At 37.3% G+C, this 25,136-nt stretch overlaps 2 protein-coding genes across 3 annotated transcripts; both read left to right on the forward strand.

Moving 5' to 3' along the window:
* Positions 1–1,264: 1,264 nt before the first annotated feature.
* LOC110847138 lies at positions 1,265–13,947 on the forward strand. Of its 2 annotated transcripts, none has more exons than XM_022094004.2 (10): positions 1,265–1,661; positions 2,869–3,099; positions 5,831–6,025; positions 6,669–6,865; positions 6,939–7,009; positions 7,072–7,127; positions 11,529–11,692; positions 11,788–11,968; positions 12,555–12,813; positions 13,172–13,947. In XM_022094004.2, the coding sequence occupies exons 1-10, from the start codon at positions 1,515–1,517 to the stop codon at positions 13,303–13,305; spliced, it is 1,635 nt and encodes a 544-aa protein (XP_021949696.1). In that variant the 5' UTR covers positions 1,265–1,514; the 3' UTR covers positions 13,306–13,947. The 2 variants fall into 2 exon arrangements, with proteins under 2 accessions (XP_021949696.1, XP_035705757.1); XM_035849864.1 differs by lacking the exon at positions 1,265–1,661 and adding an exon at positions 2,503–2,619.
* Positions 13,948–14,737: 790 nt separating this feature from the next.
* On the forward strand, positions 14,738–25,099 carry LOC110846913 (thyrotropin-releasing hormone receptor). The gene is made up of 11 exons (XM_035849883.1): positions 14,738–15,181; positions 17,449–17,752; positions 17,828–17,846; positions 17,981–18,047; positions 18,191–18,210; positions 19,120–19,243; positions 19,408–19,464; positions 22,225–22,256; positions 22,328–22,492; positions 22,571–22,790; positions 23,131–25,099. Exons 2-11 carry the CDS (start codon positions 17,477–17,479, stop codon positions 23,765–23,767), a joined length of 1,617 nt encoding a protein of 538 aa, XP_035705776.1. The 5' UTR covers positions 14,738–15,181; positions 17,449–17,476; the 3' UTR covers positions 23,768–25,099.
* The last annotated feature ends 37 nt before the right edge of the window (positions 25,100–25,136 follow it).

Below are 25,136 nucleotides of genomic sequence, written 5' to 3' on the forward strand. Positions count from 1 at the left end.
CATTGCTTTTATAATCAAGAGTTGATTCAAGGTGTATCTTGGCTATTATAAAGGCCGTGTGCCAATAAACTTTCATCCAATTATAATTTGTACGGTCCTTGATAAACTCTATTTTGGATTTTAAAATATGCAAGATTTTGAAATACCTGTGGCTCTAAACAATACGAATTTTTACAAAAAAAATCATTCAATTTCATCACCTTCACTTCGTTAAATTTTAATTACATATGAACACTATAGTTAAATACAGAAATAGAACAATCCAATTCTGCATAAAACTACTCATCAACAGAGGCAGAAATATTAATTATGAATATGTCCATCATACCAGTGCTCCATTCTTTTCTATTGGTCCGGTGTGAATAGAAATTGAAATAACAGAAATTTTTAAAATGATTGATTGATTGACTGAATCAATTAAGCTCTCCAACGGTCGTCTGCCATATCAATCCTTTACCGGAATTCTAATTGGGACTTTTGATCTTTGTCACCGATTTTGTTGAACCTTCGCCTAAATACTACAGCCGAAATGTGTGCATGTAATATAATGCCCGCCCGAGGAAGGTATTTATCCACTACCCATTGTTGACTACACATAACAAACGCGTCGTGACTCATTGTTGCAAAAATTGTTCTTATCTAGAATGTTCACAAAACTACATCACCTACGTACTACACATTGTCAGTAATTGACAGTATCTTTTAAATTTCTATATACTGGCAGCAGATACATAATTCAAGTAAAAGTGAGTAAATTCAAGAGTTAAGAGATAAATATGGGAGACAGACAATGGCCAAAAATCTCATTTCATTTTCTTAAAATAATATTTATCTTACTTAACACGAGCTAATTGTGAAATACGGTTAAACGGAATTGCTCGTTTTCGAATCGCTTTTGTATTATGGTTTAGTTGTCTATAATCTGCGCTGAGATTTTAATGGTGCTTCCCTCATGTTCCTGCTTATTTTCGACAGTAAAGCAATCATTACTTTTGAGGATATGGCAAAGATGACGACGACGACGAGGAGGATCTCTTATTATAATTATAACATGTCATTGTGTGGACGATGCCGTGGATGCGACGATTCCTCTCACCAGACTCTCTTGCTTGTTGCGTACCGTTTGCGTGAGGCTAACATTTCACATGACAGATTCGGATCTATCTGTATGTTCTTTGTTGGCCTACAATTTGAATTTGACTTGCTCACATATTTCGTCTTCCTTCATCATGCACCGTATAAATACTTTGAAGACGAATAGTGCACTCTTCATTTCGTCGTCGATTTAACTCGTGGATGCAAGTGGCCCACGATTCCTCTCAAATTTAATGGTTCTTTAATAACTTACCATTGAAAGGGAAAACTACTTGTGCGAGCAAATTAGACTTTTGCCCAAGTCGTTGAGTCTTCCTCTTCATTCTTCTGTTTTGTTTGCTTTCATTTTCTGAATCATATACACTCTGTGAATAATTCCTTGACTTGGGACGTTCAATAATCATAATACTTTATTAATTATGTGGAAATTCAGTTTATTATTGAGTATTTTTCATGTGTTATCGGCGTCCGTACTAGCTGGGAGACATCATCAGAGTGCACATCGGGATTTTCGGGATCGTTATGGTCCAATCGTGACTGCAGCAGCTTCGCAGCATGTAAGCCAGGTAAGTGCATACAGATTATACAATTTCAAGGGTTTTGTTTGTTTAGATTCCGAGCTCGTGAAGCTATAATCTGTTTTAAATTAGTTTTAATTTTTTAATTTGAGTAAAAAGTAGTTTAAGGGCAGGTAGAATCCCAAGTCTATCCTGATAAAGGGAGTGCATGTACCTACATGCTATTCGATTAATTTGTCACTGTCACCATCATACACATTTGACATTAGTTAGCTGCGTGACTCCTTTACAATAATACCTCCTCAATTAAGCATCACCCGATCGTGACTAATGTCACTGTTTCATAATGACGGATTTATGATGTAGTAAAGAATTTTGTCCAAGGATGAACCTCAATTATCACAAAAGACACAAAGCAAATAAGACAGTAATATATACTAATTAGGAGTACGTTTAAAATTACATAACTTATCTGTAATTTTCTTGGGGTTCGTCCTTACTATTTTGGCTGCCATCTGAAATTAATAGCTTAACCTAATATATTATGGAAGGAGCTACTCATATAAATACTGTCAAACTGAAGCAAGTTGTCTCTGCGTCCAGTAGAACTGATTTGAGCATGATAATGAGATTTCATACTAATTTACTTACCGGCTTCCAAACAGACCATGATGAATTAAATGAATATTTAAATTCATTAAATAGTATATTGTGAGACGACGATATTGTGATGTTTCACTTAATGCAAAGGAGAAATTCTCCAGTCGTAAGGTCCCTTTATAAGGCAACTGGGCAACGAGGTTATTTAAATTTGTAGAATGGTTTGCCTTCAGCGTACAAGACTTCAGCCATTGCGTTTTCAATACGATACAGGTACATACAACAGGCATGAACTATTTTAGTCTGCAATTGTATTTAGTCCTTCTAAGGATAAGTAATGAGCGACTATATTTTAAGAAATCCAAAGCTAAGTATGATAGGATTTTTAAAAAAAACTGGGTAAAAAGTGAGTATGAACCTTTAGTAAGTTATAATGAATAATATTTTTTTCCTGAGTCGCATCAGTTATCGAGACTATATTTTTTCAGGCTTTTATCCGTTATTCTACCACCAAGTCACTACAATATGTTTCATAATCAGTTAATCATACTTATGGTTTCCGAACAAAGCCAAAATTAAATGAAGTGCTCTTAGCCTCCCTCAATTAATATGAGAGACGATCATCCATGGATAATTTCTCTGTATGATATTGTAGGTCATGGGGGGATATCATTATCCCGTCCCAGCCTCTACCAACGTCAATCCTCAAATCCAAGTGGCCCCGAAAACAGTCTCAGAGATGATGATGATGATTACCACGGAAGTGCCCACAACAACATCAGCTCCAGCCACAACTATGCTGCCGATAACGTCTATGCGGCCAAAAGTGGTACAAGTTCCTGCGTCAAAGGTTACAAAATCTTCACCCTCAGCGGTCCTTGCTCAGGTATTAAAAATACGCACATCATTGTATCTACAAGTGATGTATCACTCTGCATACCTCAAATTTTGAATGCATATTCGAGTGGACAGGCAAACCTGATAAACACTACGCAGATAGAACTATTCTAACTCTGCACACTGCTCGAGTGGCAAACGCTTGGAATAAACAAAGGATTAACAACTTTTCCAATTAATAAACTCAATTATTATATCAGCCCTGCTGCGGAGGGTGCTATCAAGATGGAGAATTTACTAGAAGGTCTAAATAACATGCACGAGTAGGCGAGGTCAAACCACGTCCTGTTCGGGTGGGAAGATCCCGGAAGGTCAATGTCTGCAAGGCAGAATAATTGAATGTGTGACAACTCATAGAATTCAGCACAGTGTGAAAACAAATGATATTACAAATAGTTATTTGCTTCATGAGAAAACTATTCAGATCCAAGCAAGCAAGCTGCTGCCACAACTTTGCTTTCGGTTGCTTGTGGCTTTCACCGCCCTGTTCATTACAAAAGGTTCAGTGTATCTGTGAAGTGTTGAGGCAGAATCCATCCAAATTCCAAGCTCGGATGATGCATAACTGGATCACAATTTCCCAGAGTTGGTAAAAAAAAAGTCTTAAACTTAACAGTAGCCACTTTCTATTGGAACTTTCTATGCGATAGAATTATTAGTGTAGACTGCTAGCCCCTGGGAATCTGAATTCTTATCCGGCTCAGATTTCCCGACATGCAACCCATATAAATCTTCCTTTGAAAATGCATTCAATGCAATGTTCCAAAACATGACCACATTGGTTACCTGGACGGCGTTTGTCTGGTCATACAAGATGTAGTTCTGGCCTTGAAATGCGATAGCTCGGCATTGTCGACCAACAAATTTCCAGCCATATGTACACGTTACGAATACGAATGGGTTGAAGACCAGTAAATGCCACACGAGGCTGCATTATGACGAGTGAAAGAAGTTTTTTCTCACTTTAAGAATCACATGAAAATTTCAATATAATGTAAATAATTGGAAAGTAAACGCGGAGCAGTCCAAAGCTTTCTCGCATAGAGAACAAAGTACAAGGCCTCGCTTTCAATTAACCGAGACGCATGTCAGTTTTTCTTCCTTTCTTCGCTTGACGCTTACTTTTGTACTGTTTGCCTAGGTTTTTAGAACCACTCCGTCGTCAACAGTAAGTCTTTGAATGATGACTATGCAATGCAATGACGTGGTCTTTCGTAATCCCTCGATGAAAGAAAATGTCGCATAACCACCAACAATAATGCTACACTCGGATACATAAGTACGTAGAGAAATACAGAAATCTTTATCGCAAGGTCTTCTTGTTTGTGCAAGTCTTTTTGCGATTATTATTATGGAAAAATACGAGTTACGACACATGTTTGTTAGTTTCTGAAAATGTTATTTTGAAGTTATTTGCAACTTTTGCGTTGTGGAAAATTCATTCAAACTCGCACCAAATTAGGTCGAAGACGAGAGAAATGGTAGTGATGATTTGGTTAGAGGTGCGTCCCGAGATTTTTATTTGCATGGTTCGAATCCTATTTCAGCAACAGAGTAACTCACTTGTTTAATTTGGTTCAACAAAGGAAGACAAAAAAACAAGTTGGTCTTTCATCTTTCCTCTTCTGCGTGATGGTGCAAACTGGATGGGGAAGCACTTTTGTCAATAATATCATTAATCTAAATAAGTAGCTATATTTACAACCCTACCACGTATAGTCCACATTATATGTTGTAACATCACCTTCCCACGCTAGTTATCAAATCCTCCGAATTTGTCGCCTCGAATAAGACCTTCAAAATATTATATACGCAATAACAATTATAATCTACGCAGTTTTTTTGCTTCGACAATTTTTAACTTACTACGTTGTAAAAACCGTTATAAAGATTTATGTCTTCGTTAGCTCATTTCAATTAAATTATCGACTCGACTTTGTTTAATTATGTGTAATTAAATTTAACAAATTTACTTGACCACTGAAATCGGTATGCCTACATAAGCGTATTATAAGTAGTTGGTCTGTCAATCAAAGTAAGTCGTACTGTTAATTGTACATATAATGCATACATATAATGCCAAAGAAATTGAAAGGATCAGTCGACTGATATGCTGAATGAACAAAAAGCACGTAATAAATTCTAATTAAACATTATTTAGAGTTACCACCATTATATTAAATAATTAATTGATTAATAATTGATAATCTTGGGCATTTTAACTTTCAAGTGCTGTAGCACGCTTTCCCTTTCTTTTCTGTTAGGTTTCAGTCACGTATCTTTTTATTTGGTTAGATTTAGTTGCTTGTAGATCATGATGTACTTATTTACATGCATATCTACCTAGTGAAAAAATTAACCTCGTGCCATGATTTCACACGATTGCAACCAATCCAGCTACATTTTCCCTGGTTGGTAATAAAGTGAGCAATAACTTTGCTACAATAATACAAGTTCTTGTTTTATGAGTCTCTGAAGCCCTGACTCCAATTTGATTCTAGACAATAAGAAAGAAAGCACTGGAGCTAGTAGCGGTAGTTAATAATGATAATGCACTAAAAATATTATGCACAACGTGCCTCTGACTGTGTAAATAACCCGTAAACCAAATATTCAATTATGCAATATTACATTTTGGGGGCACAGGAGCTATCATCCTTTTCTGAGTAAAATAGATTCACTTGACATCCTCAAAGTCTACATTTTGCGACATTTTCCAGGCATCGATGTCCTCCGTGACGCAAGCCAGCGTGGGACAAGCCAGTTTGGAAACGAGTTCCGCAGAGGAGAACGCTCGCCAGCTGCACGTCCATCACAGTCCCCAAGTACAAACGATCGACGTGGCGTGTGGTCGGGAAAAAATGACTGTTCGGGTAGCGTTCGATCAGGAATTTAACGGAGTAATTTATGCCAAAGTAAGCCTTCCTTAATCATTAATTAACGAATGTAAACAACGCATAAAAAGTTTGGCGTCTTGGTGAACGACAATCATCAACTCACAGCAGCTTCCAACTCCCAAGAGAGTGAAGAAGAGATTAGCGTCATGCATCACTGGGACACTAATGAATTTTTTGTGTATCGCTCAAGTGCCGTTTCACAGCGCATTATGAATTAGCAGAAAAACAATGTGCGCTACAGTCTCATCAAGAAATCGAAACTCTCACACTTTTCCTCATCCAAATTATTACCACGGTCTCCTCTCTCTCTGATATGATGAGATTCTCTACCTCCTCAGCCTCTTTTACATATTATTGTACATATACCTACACAATCGACGTGGGCATTAAAAGCAACCCCATATACATTGGTATGTGAATTCGCTTCCTACGGACGATGTTGCGTCGGCGACTCCTTATTCCAATCCGTCTAATCTCTGCCTTAAAACTCATCTTGGTTTCTTTTCTACCTTAATTGATCCTGACAAAGACATTTAAATGATTAATGAACCCCCTTAAATACGTACGCCTCAATACGAAATATCAGTTAGCCAAAAAAAGCGAGCATGACAATATGAAAACTTAAAAAAAATAAAACGGGCTCTGTGTGTGTGTGATTCAGGGGCACTATTCAGATCCCAACTGCCGATTCACTGCAGCCAATCAAGGTCAAAAAGTTTACCAATTTGAAATGGTAGTGGGGCAATGTGGCGTGGCATATATTGATTCTGGTCTTACGTCTGGTGGACAAGCGCACGTGGAGGGTATGTTGGTCATCATCCTGGAACCAGGAGTTCAGGAAGCGTGGGATGAAGCAAGGTAAACATATTTTTACTTGTGGAATTTATTCCTTTTATTTCGTCCATTTTTCTACAATATGTTTTTTTCACAGGAGGATTCGCTGTTTGTGGGAAGGAAACATTGATCAAACTGTGACGTACCCTCTTAGTCTCAATATGTTAGGTAATACCTAATGCCCATCTAAGATATGCCATATAAGTAATATGTATGTAATGTCTCAATAGAATCGCAAACCCTAACTTTCTCCGGAGATACTGCATCAGCCAATTTAGAAATCCAGGTTTGTTCTATTCAACAGTTGTATTTCCTTTTTCTCTACATTTTAAATCGCCAACGTTTCCTATGCGTAGTTTTTGCTTTGAAATTTGGCTACCAAATAGTAGGCTATAGTGGTATCAGTATTGTACAGAAAAAAACTGCGCTTGTTACCGCTGAGTTGCTATGTTTGTTGACGCTTATTCTACGCACATAGATGAGCAAAATATGCTACACGTCAACGATTGTGACGCATTCTTTAAACTATCGATCGTTCTTTCCTTCCAAATTTATGCTACCTGACACAAATCATTTTAAGCTTAATGAAATACTACAAAATGCTTTCACAGATTTATATTTATGAATCTCAATGTGCTATGCAAATTACGTACGTACGTCTCAGAATAGAAGGGACAACCACGTCAACGCACGCAACATATTAAAATACCATACAATTTGACCCCTTCGAAAAGGGCAAAAAAAGTGTCTCTCGCACCACTACATGAGAATCTCTAGTACTCGCTCAAGAGATTCCAAAGTGCATGCATGTAAACCTTTTTTCAAAGCAACTGCGAAAGGCTAACCTTTTCGAAATCACATCAAAGAAGCTACGACAAGAGGTTGCCCTTTTGCGACGTGTGAGATTATTGCTTCTGAACGTTATAAAAGCTACCAGCGAGCCCAGCTGCCAGTGTTGCATGTGTGCTGCTGGACTCTATGTATCCTGACTCACTGACCTGAAGGGGCGCGTGTGTAGGTGAATGTAACAGTTGTTAGGTAAATGGAATTTTACTACTTTGAGCAACAATAAGGCACTTGTGTCAGTCTTTTGACTTTGATTGTCAATTGTCACATAAAAGCTTTCAGCAGATTGTTTTGCTTTCTCCTGCACTTCATTTCCATCGACTGAATATGGAATGCGTGCAGATGAGCATCCACAACGGACTCGCCCTTTCATATCTTCACATTTCTATATGGAATTCTAGTCTAGGAAAAAATATAATATTTAATGCGATTACGTTATCCTCTTCCTCTCAAAATCTGTACTAACGGGTGAAGGACACTATTTTAATGCATGCAAATCACACAAGCCGTAAGATATTAGTTATCATAAACGCATTTCTTGCGTTAATAATTCTATGATTCTATGTGGGCCATTTCTTTTTAAAAGCATGCATATAGTCATTTCGCTTGGAGTGGATCTAATGTGATATTTGTGATCATTGCTCTCGTAAAGTCTGAACGTGTGTGGGCAAATAAAAATACACACTTAATTATTGATTGTGATTCACGCTGAATCTTGTGTGTTACGTACATGCTTACCAGTTGGTATATTCGTTGGGGATTTACATACCTACCTACCGACATTATAATGTTAATTAGCTTACAAAAGCACGATGCTCAAAGCCTCTTATGTATAATGAGACCAAATGAGACTATGTTTGGCTGCTCCTAATCAAATCCAAGTGGTGCATATTGTGGTGCTCCTATCATTAAGTATTACAAACATAATTTGATCATTGTGTTAGTAACCTCTTCTGTAAGCAATTTACAAATTTGACTTGGCTTCAATGCCACCGACTGGGAGGGTCATTGGGGGTCATATTTTGGTAGGTGTGGACCAATATCCATTTAACAGATGCATGTAAAGCTATAGTATTCAAAACTGAGATGTGCGATCAGATATCACCAGTTATGAATGAGAAACACTTTAATTTTCCTTATCACTGACCTATTTTGTGAATGTGCCACGCTATAAACATACCTGCCGTAGCCATCTACTGATAAATCAATGTTCACAAACACACATGATATGCCTCACAGATTTAGTATCCATTTTATTTTACGAGCATATGCACACCCATGCTTAAGGTGCTGCCTAATCATATCATGACAGCGATGTTTTATCACAATTGACAGTGGACAAAGCGATGTCACCCAGCATTTCACCAAGTCCTATTGCTCCCGTTTCAAGACCAAGCTTGTCAAATATTGATTTCTATTAAAGTCACCCTTACGATTCTCTGCTGGTTGGTAGCAAATAAAGCAGACTCGGATGTATTAGCTGAACAATAGCTCATTCAACTACGGGAGCAAGAATGGGCTTATCACGATAAAAACTATAACATGCATATAGTACAGACCTGCAGTCACTGCAGTATGATTTGAATATTAAACTCAAATCTGCGTGGTACACGGACACGACCAAAGTGACAGTCCAACTTTTACGATGATGAGGAGGATGTTCCATTATAATTGACTGCAAATGAGAACAAATGGCGAAAATTTAGAAAATTTTATGACGAGGAAGGAATATTATTGACAACTTTTGCCAACACAGTGACTGACTGATCTGTATTAGTTAGTCAAAGTACAATATCAAATCCACCATCCAAGTCTGCATGTTTTCATTGTGCTGACTGCTATAAAAGGATATCATTCATTGTCCTGTCTCAAAATCTCACCCATTCATAACTCATCTTCAGAGCATTCATAGTTCAGCCGAAAGCAAGAGTGAGGTGGTGATCATAATGCAAAGTATAGTAATAATAATCCGACTCAAGATCATTGTTCTTTGGAGAAGAAAAGTGTAAAATTGCTGTAATGGGTCGTAAACTAATCCGAAATTATGATTCACACAGTTCTTTTTTCCTACCACCCATCATTAGTTTTGCGTTCATTTCCAATAAATCATTTGTGAATAGATGATGAGATAAAGGATTCATGGCTCTCTCTCTCTCGTCTGGTCGTATGGACGAGTGTGTAATTAAGCGTTTTCTGAGGTGCTTGAAATATTAAAATACACCATGAATAAAAATACTTTCCAGTTGAAGGAATTGTGCTGATCATATTTGATTATCGACTCACTTTGGTGAAAATTCGTATTATTTGGGATGCTGGTGCACATAAGGGAAGGATCGATACAAGCGTACATAATTTTGCGACGAAGGGAGATCGTAGACAGATCTCACCGTTATAAATCCGCATGTACATACATACGTACGTAAGAAAGGCCTTGTCTATTTGTTTTATGAATGGTGGCAATGAAATCTTTGTTTAATTCAAGCTGCTTTGTCTTGTCAGCCAAGAAAGTTATTTTTGAAGACTCATCACGCGTATATTTCCTTGTTTGTTTCTATAAATTAACTCTATAGTTTGTTTTAATTGATAGCAATAATTTGCATACATACATACGTTTGTAGAACCAAATCCTTAATTTTAAAGTGCAATTTGTATATAAATAGAAGAAATGGTTGAATAGCAAACAATCACATTTAAATTTTATCTGAATAACTGTTTCAAACAAGAAAATGCAGCAAATAATAAGTACACGTGATTTTAGAGATTGCATATGAATTTTCCTAGTTTATTCTTGCATATACACGTACATCTGCACGTCTGTTTGACAGTGCTTAATCTGGGTTTTATTTGTTAATTGATATGGAATGGAAAAGAACACTACAAAGCTCAATGAGGGAGGATTGTTGTCTTGCATCATGAAAACTATGTACATATGTATGTATCAAAAGCAATTTACACAAACTCAACAAATCCCACGTTTTATCAAACTCGGCCTAAATTAATAAAACTCAAACTGCACTTGGAAAATTAGAATGTGTGTAATTCTCATTTCATTTTAATCCTGTTGAGATTATTATTGTACTTCTAAAAGCGTACGTGCATGTACAATACATGTGAGGAAATCACCTAAATGGACGAGGAAATAGAGAAGGATGGACAAAGCAAACTCGTGAATTGCATGAGACAAATAATTGGGATCAACAAAGGTAACGGTTGCTCGGCCTTCCTTAATTTGCATACTGCCCACATGTTGTTTGGATGGCTGGAAATCATGTTGCAATCACGTCCTATCTTCTTTGAATCGTTTTGCGTTGGAAACGGATTACTGGAATTCTGCTTGACCTTGTTCCCTGACTTTGAGTAGGGGCTAGAAAGAATCGTACCCTTTGTTACGTCTCAGATTTCAATGTTTCTACTCTCCATGCTACTACAGACTACTTTCAAACTCAAACAAACAAACTTATCTCATTTGCCTATGTTTCGCTCCAACTTTCAGACCGGAAAGGCAGGTATAAATTTATAGCCCACGGTCAATTTCAGCGATGACGACGCAAGTGTCATTTAAACAGGGCAAATAAGTATGCTGGAAACAAATAACTCGGAAAGCTTGTAAAAAGTGGCCCATTTATGACTATCCGTTTTATAACGCTTTAATTAATGACGCAAAAATCTAGCTAAAATTAGTTTCCAACAGGTAAAGTGGCACATACATAAGTACATACTTTGTACATTCAACCGAAGCGAAAAGTTGAGACTGCTGGAACCAATGCATGAGCACTACAAAGGCAATTGCAAATTCTGATTTCGGCAATTTTTGTGTATGTATCTATAACCTACATTTCAGTCTGGCCGAGGGCCCAGGGCCCCTTCCGTACAGGGGTTGGTTCGAGTCGGAGAGATGTTAACTGCCGTCGTTACCGTTCAAGGAGATCCAGATTTCGATTTACTCGTCAAAAACTGTGTGGCTACAGATGGAACGCCCACAAATCGGATAATACTTAGCGACAAGTATGTTTTAACTTGTCACAAGTTATTCTTACTCAATTTTTACTGAATGTATTTTACTTCCAAGCACATTTATAATCTCCTTTGTGCCATTGTAGCCGAGGATGTGCCGTGAAAACCAAGTTGATGGGAGGATGGAAGAAACAGAAAAATTCGGGAAGTATCTCTGCGTATGCATATTTAAGCGCTTTTAAATTCCCCGACATCATGGATCTCTTCTTGGAATGCACCGTATCCTTGTGTAAAAGTACTTGTGAAGAGTGTCCTGAATATTTAGAGGCAAGTCTTGTACTTATTAAATGCTTAATTTTTATCACCTTGTGCATAAACAGATTTGGAAAATCTCTAATCAAGTAGCTTTGGTTGTCACACACATCAAAATGACAAATATTTATATAACTTGCATTTCATATGTGTAAGCGAATAAGGCTGAAAGTTAGCTTCGAAAATGACAACTCAAATTTGAACATCGAAATTCATTTAACATTAGCTGAACACGTGAAAACAAACCTGTCAATACATACCTTACATGCATGTGTATGCAGCCAATCTCGCTGATATATTCAAGAAATCTGAACTACATTAAGCACTCAGTGAATTAAGCATAGTCTGCCGAGTCATCACTTTATGTACGGTTTTGCATAAGCCAAGTAACATTTGATGTTTATAGAATTGAAATATGGCCACCGATTTTATTTAATGCATTCCGAGGAAAGGGTCGTTCAATTCATGCGTTGAGAATACCGAGAAACATACTTAGATAAAAGTTTTTACGTTTCTGAATCCAGTTTAACCCCCTCATAAATTGAATTTTCCGGGTTTGAGAGTAATTATTTTTAAACAGTGTCTTTTCTATGTAAATTAGTTGCATGTTCCAAACCATGGTCACGACCACGAGGACGAGCTCCCAGCCCCCACTGCTGCTTCTGGTAGTCAGGAGCAGCCGAGCAAAATTGAAGTGAGGACAGCGGCCAGGATAACGAAGCGAAGTGCAGAGGAGCGTTTCAATGACAGATACAACGAAACCGTTTCCGCGGAGTCCCTACGGCTTCGAAAGGTCGTTCGTGTGGTGGGGCCAGACGATCTCCCAGAACTGGCCTTCCGAGATTCTTCTTCCGTCTACGGTATGCCAATTAGCTTTCTCCAATTTACTCTTGTTTACCACGCGGAAGGAGAACAGTTATTTGTATTCTCCGTGATCGTTATCATCCTTGTCCTCGACCTCTTAAAAGCAGATTTCTCGTTTCCCCTCTCATAATTTTTGTGAGAACGGAGGAGAACATGCAAAGTACTGGATGGAGAAATGTTGTTGGTGGTGGTGGGACTGGTAGAAATTAGATTTTGTTGGAGAGGTGAAAGGACGGAGAAAGCTCGAGAGAGTGCTTGGCTGTGTGCTGAAAGAAAGCACTTAGCTGGGTGCTCTGGAGGGGTTTGGAACCAGACGATATTCAGTGGGTGATTTAATCTTTTTTTATTTATCAGGACATGCCTGTGCCAATGACTGCTTCTCAGCCTTTGGAATCGTGGCAGCGGTCGGCACTACGTTTACCATGATGCTCACGTTATTGGGAATATTCGGAATCTTCCGTCGGCACCTCAGGAATGAAAAATGTTAATTAAGTCCCTCGTCTCATTATGGACCTCCTATTATCTGCGGAGACTTCCGTTGACTGTTGAATTTTGCATATTATTTCGCAAACTTATTTTTGATATTGTTGCTTTTACTTTTTACTGTTTCTCGAGTAATCTTGTCGTTACGACCGAAAAAAAAAATTAGTCACCTACTTGGTAATTTGATAAACTATTATATTTCAATACTGCATTGTCACTAAATTGTATTTATTATGAAAATTGTCTAACATAGTGCGATATTTTTTTTTCTGGGAAAATGTACAATGTCAGTTAGTATTAGTAGTGTGAGAATATGTGTGTATATATAAGAAGTAACCCTGTTAAGAGTACCATTATATGCTCTTTTCTCCTGTTGTCCCAGTTCCTAGATCAAATAAATAATGTTTAGTTTCGTGAAAACTCTTTTTTCTGAGACGACGTGTTACGAATAAAGGAACAACATGCTTCCTTTGATGGTAACCACTCTAGAATTGCAATGAAAAGCAAACACAAAGAAGCCGAATGTTATGTTAATATGTCCATTATTTCCCAATTGTTTCTACGATGAATTTTTCTCCTGGTCGTGCTTATTTATTTTGGTCGACGGCGAGGTCCTAAAAATAAGTGAATAAAAATAATACCCATGATATGTTGCATAAATATATAATATTGCTTTTTAGCATGCAATCAAATAAAGAAACCAAAGAAAAAAGAAAGTTTTGGTTGTGTCAATCGAGCAGCCATAAACTGATTGGGTTACGATAAATTGAATGCCAAGCAAGACGTTTAAGTATGTCTAAAAGGTAGTAAAGTTTTAGAATTATGTATATTATTATTCGCGACAATTCTCTACGTATTTGAAAGTTTGAGGTTGTACATATTCAAAATTTTTGAAAATATGTTGAAATTCAACTAATCAAACTCTTGGCACCAATTTCAGTTTATTTAAACACAACTCCTTAGAAAATAGTTAGTTTATCATTTATCGCTTCTAACTTGGATGGCAATATTCACAAGTTGCATTGTAACTTTATTCAATTTGTACCTTGGCTGGCTTTCCTTCCAGCCCAGCCTACATATGAAGCACATGCGATATTAGTATGTATCACTATTCCGGTAGAAACATGCAATAATGCCGTAAAATTGTTTCATTGCAAATTCTTTTAATCTAAATGAGACCCGAGAAATAAATGTAAAAGGTGGTCGTGAACATTGTTACAATTTGCACAGCTAAATATGTGCAGTTTAGGACCAAATGAGTGGTACGGTTGACGGTGTGGAAAAGACAGGAATTTGAGACTGGTGAAGCAACAACTCGCATAGCGGATGTGAAAATGTGGACCATGGAGGTTGCTCTATCCAGCCAGAATTTCCCCTCAAAATGCCAGCTCTCCGACTCCCGTTTCATTTCAGTTTCACAGCACTTTTGGAAATCGAGGCGTTAGCATCTCAAGTTTCACACTCACTGAAAATTAACCACTTTCTCTTGCAAAATTATAAATTATCCTTATCTCAGTTAAAATTATATGTTTTTTGCACATCTCTTTTTCTATGTAGTTAGAAATTTTTAATTTATTTTTATACAACATTCAAATTGTAAAAAAGTCTTCAAAAACCAAAATACCTGTCTCGTACCTGACCACACTTAATCTATTGTGATTTAATTGTTTAACCTTTGCAAAGTAATAGAGAATAAGGATTAGTGCCAATATAATTAAACGGATTTATTGAGCCAGCATTCCAGGAGAAACTGACTGAAAGTACCTGACCTCCGTCTCAACGTCCCCCAAAGGAGAAAGTATACGACTTCATTAAATTGAGATTGACTGTGTGACGTTGGACGAACCCTGACTATCAGATCGAGCTACATTGGTCAAAAAGGTAATCAATCACCATTATAAAACCTTCTTTTTGCAGTATTTATTTACTTGCTCCTACATTTATGTGGACAAGTCCTGATTTCATCGCATACGTACAGATTTAAAAAGAGATAAGCGACATACTTTTATTCTGGTTTACATGATTGAAGGCTGTTAAATACATTTGTTTGATGGAAACGTCGTAGTGTTTAGGAGAGTCAACAAGTGTTCAATAAAATCAAAGAAAGTGTACAACTTTGAAAGGGAAATTTCGTATCTCTAGTAAAGTATTGATGATAGTCAAAATATGAAACAAATCATTTGATTGCGAATTATTGCTGGAAACATTATTGCACGTTGCTGAGACATTCCTGCTTTCTCTTATTTTTTCGTCAACTAGCATTGTTATTATACTTGGATTGTCATGAATGCTTCTCACTATTTGGGGCAATCTGATCATATAAATGTTTTCTGTTTCAATGATGATGATGATGAACCTATCATTCATAAACACATCGTCCTGTCACTTTAGACCTGAACCCAAAGAAGTGTTTTCTCCATCACTGTCACGGACTGTTGAGTAGCAGCAAATAAAAACAAATACACTCCAGCAACAGATGTAATATACTCGTGGAAACGGATTGCGTTGAGATGCGTACTTGAGGTTCATTTAAACTCTGTTTCACCTTACATGGTATTACCGCCACAGGCAAGGAACATGAGAATCCCATGTTATTTTCGTGTGGCGGTAATACCATGTAAGGTGAAACAGAGTTTATTAGGAAAATTTGCATTTTGACGCTTACACGGTCACGGGTCGCCGTACCTCGACATGATGGCGATTTTTGAAATCCCCACCCAATTACTTAAGTCTAAAACCGTTAAAACAAAAATTAAAAAAATTGACCTTCGACCTCATCACTTTAGCGCCGTAACCTTTGACCTACAAGGTCAGTTAACCAACTCCCTGTTACTTTTAAAATTAATTATGGAAATCAGAACTAAAACTTGATTCGTCCGGAAGTTATCATGCTGACGGACGGACAAATTGATCGCAATAACTATGCTTCACTTTGTTCCACTCGCTAATAAGAAGCCAAGAGATACATACATCTGGAGCGTGTCCTTAAAGATCACCAATGTGGAATTGTTGATTGTATCAGTAATTCCACATTAGCAAAGAAATGCTCTTGCTATTTCAATCACATAAATTGACGTCGGCACTTCACTCTATTTATTCAAGGATTAAGCGAACTCTATTGAAGAGCTCTTCTCAGAAAATAGTGATTTCTGGAAATACACTTACCATGGAAAAGCGTATTCGCAAACAAAAACTTTGCGCTACAGTAAACCTTCAGCAGCTGCTTCTGGGTAAATATGCTTTCCTAGAGAGTGATGGGCACAAAAGTTTTTATAATGTATGCATTTTCTTTTCTACCAAATATTGATAAAAATACCAAATATTGAGAAGACCTCCTGCCTGGATACTGAATGATGAACACTTACCTGCTGCAGTTACAACCTTCCGTTTTGTGTTCCCCTTTTCTTTCAAACTAGGGCGACAGGATGAGGAACGAAGGGACAATGGATTAAATTGGGTTGATGGCGTGGGAGTGAGCGAGGAAGAAAGCATTGGGGAAAGCAGTAGGAAATACGATATGTATTTATGTTAGTCTGCAAGTGTCAAGAATTATGAACAAGCTGTCACTTTAAGTGGGCATCCTTACTGCACGGAGATAATATTAATTGAAATGTCACAGATCTCCTGCACACAATTCTAGAAATCGTATTTCAACTGTTGTGTTTATGTAGGCCTCGGTGTGGCCGTTATCCATTCTAGATTAGTTGATGCCCAAAAGAACTTGGCTTCATTAACGTAGCTTCATTCAACCTTATCTACGTTGTGGTATTTCGTTTGCACAAAGTATTTACAAGGTTTTTCACTCAATTGTTGATTAGGACCAACGATTCTCACATATTTACCACTGGGTCGCTAGCATGTAATTCATCAAGAACGTGTCACCATGAGTTGATTTTCAAAAAAGATAGGAATGATGGGATATATTTCGCACTTATTGCGTGTTTTTAAATATTCTTGTTATCACATTCTACATAAGGCCTTACATAATAATGGTGACTGTAGGGTTTGTTCCCATTAATTCAAATACGAGATTGGTGTCAGCAAGACTGCTCCATAAATGCGAGTTCGATGTTTAATGGTAAAATGTTTAAGTGACAATTTAGAATACAAATGCACATGTCGTTAAGTCGTTTAATATATTTTCCCAGATTCAAGAGTTGGATTCAAGTTGACGAGATGGATAATTTTACCCTGATCTCATTGGAGTTTAACAAAACGACGTCATATGGGTCGGATGTTGTGGACGCCATGTACGGCGTCGAGGGAGGATCTATTGTGACGACGAGCGGAAAGGAGTTTATGAGTGACGACAAGGAGCTTCCATACGGCTTGAGAGTCATATGTATCATCTCTCTCTTCCTCATATTCACCATTGGGGCGATTGGAAATTTAATGGTTATCGTGGTTATCGGCTGGTCAAGGGATATGCGAACCTCAACAAATATATTCCTTGTAAATTGAAAAAAAACATTAACCATTGGTACAATGTCAGACTTTATTAAAAATTTGTTTTATTTTGATCCTCAGGTAAACCTAAGCATTGCAGGTACGTAATAATATGTATTAATATGGTATATTCGAAAAATAATTCATTTAAATGTTTAACACTGTAAAACTACGAAATGAATAGTAAATATTTAGTGTGATTTATGAATTTCAATTTCCGCTGATGGTTTGCAGATATGTTAGTGCTGATTGTGTGTGCACCAACGTTCCTGATTGAAGTGACGCACCATCCTGATCGGTGGTAAATATATAACATGCAAATTATTTTCTTTTCTTTTATAACAAACTTTCTTTTGCACATTTGAAAAAATTCGTTCATCAAAACGATGTTGGGTTGAGTTATTTGGCTCTAAATTCTAACCCAATGATACTTCAAAATTTCAGGATCTTAGGATATCATCTCTGTAAGTTAACATTTTTACAGTTTGTTTATTTTCCTATCTATGTTTGTTAATGGTTCTCCGAAGCTGCCTCGTCATCTGAACAGGCAATTTCTTTGTGTCATCTGTTATTAGGCTAAAGCCTGCTTGAGAAAAATTCACTTGAGATGGTTTCTGTTTAATTGGTGATGCGCCTTAATTCCTTTCTCAATATTGTAATGGAGCACTAGAAATAAACTCTAAAACGCAAATAAAAAGAGTCGTACATGGCCTGCATTCTGTTATGCAAGAGGGATCAGAGAACTTCAGAGAAATGCCCAGATCCAGAGTCTACGGTCTTTGTACAGCCAATAAAGGATTATATGTAAATCCATGGTTTGTCTGGGAGGAAAAAAATCATGTAAAGATTCCCTAGCTCAACTTTTTATTTGTGCAGATTTCGGTACACAGAATTTTTACCTAAAATCTTTCGTACATGTGGGACTTCAGTAGTTCAGAATTATTTAGCGAAAACACCATTGTCGTAGAAATAAACCTATCGGCTAAATCAGTGTATGTAATATTCAAGCAGAAAGGATTCTACAAGGGAATTGGGATTAATGTTTTGTTGTGGCATGACTCTCGCCACTATAGCTTTCTCCCATCCACCTTTGTTCATAGTATTTTGTCGCGTGTTGTGAAGACCTTATCTTGCAACCTGTAATAATAGTAATGGACATCCTACGTATTTATGTATCGGGATGAACATATCGTGGCTTCGAGTCGCATATTTAATGCATGGAAAGTTAGCCCATACTTGGTGCACATTTGATTGACTTTTCCATATTCAGTGATTCAAGATCAATGCCGAGCACAATGGGGAAACAGATTCATAGTAATGTCACAAGGTGAGTTGTTGTACTAATAATCAAAAACTTTTTCATGTCCTTACAGGTAAATTCATCCCCTTGCTGGAAGCCGTAGTTGCCAATGCGTCCGTCCTGACAGTTTTAAGTCTTTGTTTCGAGCGATACTATGCGATCTGCAGGCCTCTCAGAGCAAACTACATCTGCACCAAGTAATTACATGATTACGTAACAAAAACAAGTACAAGTCAAGTCAGCCTTAGTCAGTACTTCTAGATAGTTCGCCGTTAGAATTATTTTGCTTTTCCAAAACCTAAAACTACCAGGAAAGAGTGAGACACAATGGCCGGGTATCTGACCATTTATATCTTTTCAGGTCAAGAGCCGTGTGCATCTCCGTGGCCGCGTGGGTTTTCGCGTCATTTATCACAAGGTAATGGACCTTACGCCATTCTAAGCTGACCGCAGTGTTAATGTGGCAAGTGGTTTCACGAGCTCAACTGCAATATGTTCGTTTGCTTAAACTTTCTCCCCACCACAAAAAACAAACACGGGTTCAATGGTTACATTCTTTCTCCCAGCAATAGCTCACTTTTATTATTTATTTATATTTGATACTCTACTGGGTTTGTCCGTAGCAAATAAAGCAAGCGGAGGATGACTTTTAAAACTCGTGCACCCAAGTCAATGTGCTCGCACGGTACATATCCTCCTCCCATGTTAAGATATAGGTGCGAAGCCAAATATAAAACACGTGGCTTCTATATTTAGTCGTCTGCAGTATATGAATGAGAGGATAAAGTCGTTTGGAGAAGACTGTGAAGGTGAATAATTGTGAGTCATTAACAAAGTTTCCGGTTGTTAGTCAGCATAATGAGTTGGACTAATTGAGGGGAAGAATCAAATCTTTTGTGAGATGTACGGTCTAACACAAAAGAGGTTGAAACTGGGTGCGTGGTATCATCTGGAGTCAATTAATTCACCTTTCAGTTCTTTACACCAGAAAGTAGAACATAGGAAAAAAACAAGGAACCCGAGAATTTGCTATGTTGTAGTAGGGCAGTGGCAAGTAGGAGAAGTCACGGACTCCAAATCTTGAGATGGGCTTGAGAAATACTCGAGATTGCTCTTCTGGCGTTGACGGAGCATCTGTTTCTTTTGGAGTGGCATAAAACGGAGGTTGAGATTTTACAGGAGTGGACATTCGTTCGCATGTGGGACATCATTTCATGAGGCAAATCACGAACAACCGTTTCCTCTTGGCAAATGAAATGCGAATTCATCCACATCTAAATAAGTTTTCCTCTGAGACAGCTTAAATCCCACATCAGGAAACATTGTCGCACTGCATTAGGCGAAAATTCGTGTTCAAATTTATTAACGTGGAGAAAGGCGGGAGGAAAGAAAGACACGATATGATTATTTATTTACTATCACTGATCGATGGTATAGTAGCTATAAATATGCACAAGTCAGACTCTATTAAAGTGCAAGCACATACGTGTACATCCGTAGATCTTTACCCAAACGCATACAGTACATAAAGGTACACATAAACTTTGAACTTTCATCCTTGAGATTGAAACTCATTTTGAAAAAAACTCCTCCTAAATATGATGAGCCTACGCATTAGGACAAAAATCTTGACAAAAATCGTAAAAAAATAACGGATTTAGTTTTAACATTTCACTTTAAAAATTCAAATATTTAGATCAAAGTCACAGTCCAATTTCCTTACTAACCATTTTAATGTTTAATCGAATTTCATTTTCAATTTCGGCGTGTCTTTCCACCCGTCCCTCTTCTTCCACACCTAAATATATCAAGACATTAGTGTCTCAAGAAAAATTTAAAGCTACACACTTTCACACTGATTGTGTTACTTACTACGCAGCCACTTTCCTCATACTTTTATATAAGGCATTTAGGTCGAAGGAAATTGAAAGCAAGTCCTCCGCTGCTCGATTCTTTCCCTTTTCTACACAAAGGAGCGCAGTCTTCTTCGCAGGAATGAGTTTCATGTTTTCGTTTTACTGCTTCTTTGCTTGAATTTTCAGCAGCACTCATAAGTTAACAGTGTTCGGACGTAAAGAGATCATGATTTAGAATTCCATTGAAAAGCTCAGACTCAGCCCTTACATGCATACATGGGACAACACACTGTTATGGTTGACCTGGTTAACCATGGTTGGCTGGGAAGACGAGAGGGGTAACTGGTGGCATAATGGGGAAGGACATGAGCGCGACACAGCGCTCTCCTTTCTGCAAAAAGGGACAAAGTCTATGGTGCAATACTTTGCTACTTATTTCTGGATCCCTTTGCCTCTCCAACCGGAAACGACTTTCACTTTCATCCGCGTTCGTGGTTCCATTGCAGTTTTGGTCACGTAGAGGAAATTAGAACAAACCCCACTTCACTCAAGTACAAAGGATAATGATATGTTCATATGAATTATCAATTTGCTGATATTTATCCCTTTCGAAGGCATTGGGTGGGTTGTTATACAAATGCTAGTAATTTCATTAGTATACTTTTACACTATCAATTGCTATTAGTAGTTGGTGAAAATATATAAAAAGACGGAATTTGCGATTGAATCAGGCGAAATTAATTTTTTAGTGGAACGTTTGTTGAACCATTATTCTTTGAGTTACTAATAATGTGTTCGAAATAATGTCCTTTAGTATTCATCGTTGGTGGTGTCGCCAACCTTATCATGCATACTTCTGTGGTTGTGCAATGAATCTAAATTTACTGGATCATGGCATTATAACATGTAAAGGACTGTGTCCAGAAAGTTGCATGCAGGATTGTCCTGTGTAAGTTGGTCTAACCCGATGTGTGTGTGACTCAAATGGTGCCCATTTGGGCGGAGAAAGCTTAAGATTATTAAGATTAGCAAATTTGCTACTTACAAGCAAAGTGTATACCGTTGATACGAAAATACCGTCAATTAATTAACTTTCTTCCAAAATATATTAATTAATTATAATATAAATGCAATTTACATTTCATTCGACGTTAAAACGTACAGTCCTAGTTCCTCTATGGTTGTGAATTGAAATAAAACCAGACTTCCTAACCAATCTGACCCATTAGCCATATTGCTTTTGGGTTTGTAAATAAACTTGGCAGGTTGATGGTGATGTTTATGCTGTGATTATGACCAAAAACTTTCCTGTTATGTTTCAGTCCGATGATCTTTATGACGTCCTACTCTGAGGGTTAGTTACCTTCTGTAACATAGATTATGTTTCTGTGCTTATCTGTATGCTTTTCTAAATACGTGTTCCAGGGGTGAACGAGCGAGACCAGTGGACAGCTAGGTGTGATGTGATGGCTGGGTCATTTTGGGCCGATTTTTATACTATTTCCACAATCATCTTGCTTTTCATGGTCCCATGTGTCATCCTGCTGGTGACATATGGCGTAATTGCGAATCGACTCAGATCATCAGAAAGTAAATATTATCAGTATAATTTTTAGTAGTTTAAAAATATTTTTTTACTCGTGGTATATCTTGATTTCTTTGGTGCAGATGATCATCCCAGTTGCAATGTCAAAAACGAGAACCACAAAGCAAGAAAACAAGTAGTTGTGATGTTGTTCTGTATAACAATTCTGTTCTTTATCTTTTTAATACCGTTCCGCATTTTGACTCTCTTCGTCCTTCTCGCGGATACGGAAGTTCTGGGAAACCATATTGAGGCGTACAACTACTTTCTCTACTCCTCTCGAATAATGCTGTATCTTAATAGGTATGTAAATCCATACATATGCAAATATATGATATCTTAAGATTATGAAGAAATCGTATATTACATTCAAATGATGGGCAACAAGCAGTAAAAGATTAACTATTTTTGTGATTCGTAGCATTCAGTATTTATTAAAAACCTATTAATACATACTTAAATCTATATTACTGGTTAAATCATTGAAGTTTTGAATGCACACAGAGTGAGCTTCTGCACGCTCATCATTTGAACGTCTTTTCCTCTGACCTTGAAAAAGGTTTAAGGTTGGAAGTTCGTATAGTTGGAAGTGTGTGCGTAGGTTGTCGTATTGATCACGTATGTATTGTACAAATTTGCGCAGTTGCTGCAATCCAATCCTGTACAATTTATTCTCATCCAAATTTCGGAGCTCATTCCTGCGGTTGTGCAACCGACACCGAAAACCAAGTCCATTCACAAGAAACGGAACCTTTCTCACCAACACAACAAATTCTACCAATCAATCCATCAATCTTGGTCATCAATCTGGACTCGTAATCTCAACCAATGGGAAGAAAGGGAGCGACGATAGGTCTCCAGAACTCAATGGATCATTGATGCTGAAGAAAAACGGAGTTTCGGATGGCAAAACGCTAAAAAACTACTTATTGTCTCAATCTCACTCTGCATCTGCAAACGGATTTCTCATTTCTCACCGAACCCCAGGGGCACTTTATAATGGGATTGGGACCACCGTTGCTGCAAACGGACAGTCCTCGTTCCATCCGTTTCAAAAATCTCCACCATCTTCATCTGTCCGAGGTAATGCTACAAACAGCAGTGTCAAAATGCACAAACTTTCTGATTTATCATCATCATCGTCGTCCGCAACAAATTCAAAATCTGGTAACAATAACTACACGTCTACCACGACCACTTTCGGTGGGACCATGTCCATCAAGTCGGACGCAATTTACTCAGCTTACATCCCTGGAAGAAGGAGTGAAACAGTTTTGTAGATTTGATTACTGTCAGACTTGCTGAATTTTATTCCATGCTTATATTTATTTATGCAGCCCTGGACTGGGGAGCCACACACACACAAACACAGGCTTATTTCGCTATAACCTTGTAGGCGTGAACCCTCATTCGAACTTTGTTCAAGGTTGTATTGGATATTAAGGGCGGTGACCAAAGATTCTGGAAATTGAATGGGCATATTTTGCAAAGATTTATTCAATTCTTATACGAGTGTTGAGGAATTTATTCCATTGACCGTGCCCAGATTATGATTTATGAAGGGTTTTGAGTGAAATTCTTCTTGGACCAGATCTGTAACTGGGTTGTGCTTACGTCACAACTCATAATGCATGGTCAATTATTACCCACATATTGTTCGGTACACACGTGCTAAGTTGATGATTGTATAGTTTGATGAAAAATACAACTTGAGAAGTTTCGTCAACTCAGTATTTTGACTGCTTAAAAAAGTTATATAGTTTGACTAGTAAAAATCAAGACTGATAAAACATGAGGTTATGCACGTGGAGACCATTGAATGGATGACTTTTTGATACAAGAATACTAAAAATATTATGGATAAAATATGTATGTACCAGTGTAATCCAATTTTGTTGGATTGTAACGAAATGGGATGAAAATGGGAGTCGAATTACTTTTTCTGGCTTCACTTTCTCTATTCTTGTCCATCTCATCCTTCCGGCAATGATGCCAGAGAAGCTGAAGTCATTGTTGTTCGTTTTTTTTCATTTCGTTCGAGATTCAATGTACACTATTTGATCAAATACTACTATTAAATAGATTATTATTAAGTAAATTAGATTCACCCACACAATATGATCTCCAACAGTCTCTTACGACACGGGAATGGATGAATGGATTGATTCTCAGTAATTTATATATGATGTATTTATAGATCAGAAGATCTATAGATTATAATAAGAAGATTTATTACCGTGATTTTCTGATATTATTACATGTATTGCATATATATCTCTAAACAAAGTAAAATAAAAATTTTAAACCTAAAAGTCCCAAAGCTTATTAAAGAAAGTTAGCTAATTAATGTATCTCAACAGTATTTATGTACGTCTGTACTACTCTTTCGCCAGTGTGCATATATAATTAGACAATAGAAGCAGTAGTTAGTGAGCTTTTTTTCCAGCCATGTATGTAAGAAAAACTAAAACAAAATAAAAATGCTTTTGCTATCATTAAGTGAGCTCTCAAACTCGATTTTTGTATGTTGTACTTATCTGTGTAACTAAATGTAAATTTGTCTGTAATTAATCCAGTGTAATAAAACTAATAAAGTGACAATTACATTTTCCTTAATCTGGCATAACAATTCTTGTTGCGTAGAGAAGC

The sequence above is a fragment of the Folsomia candida genome, unplaced genomic scaffold (genome assembly GCF_002217175.1).
Source record: "Folsomia candida strain VU population unplaced genomic scaffold, ASM221717v1 Fcan01_Sc003, whole genome shotgun sequence".
Taxonomy (NCBI): Eukaryota; Metazoa; Arthropoda; class Collembola; order Entomobryomorpha; family Isotomidae; genus Folsomia; species Folsomia candida.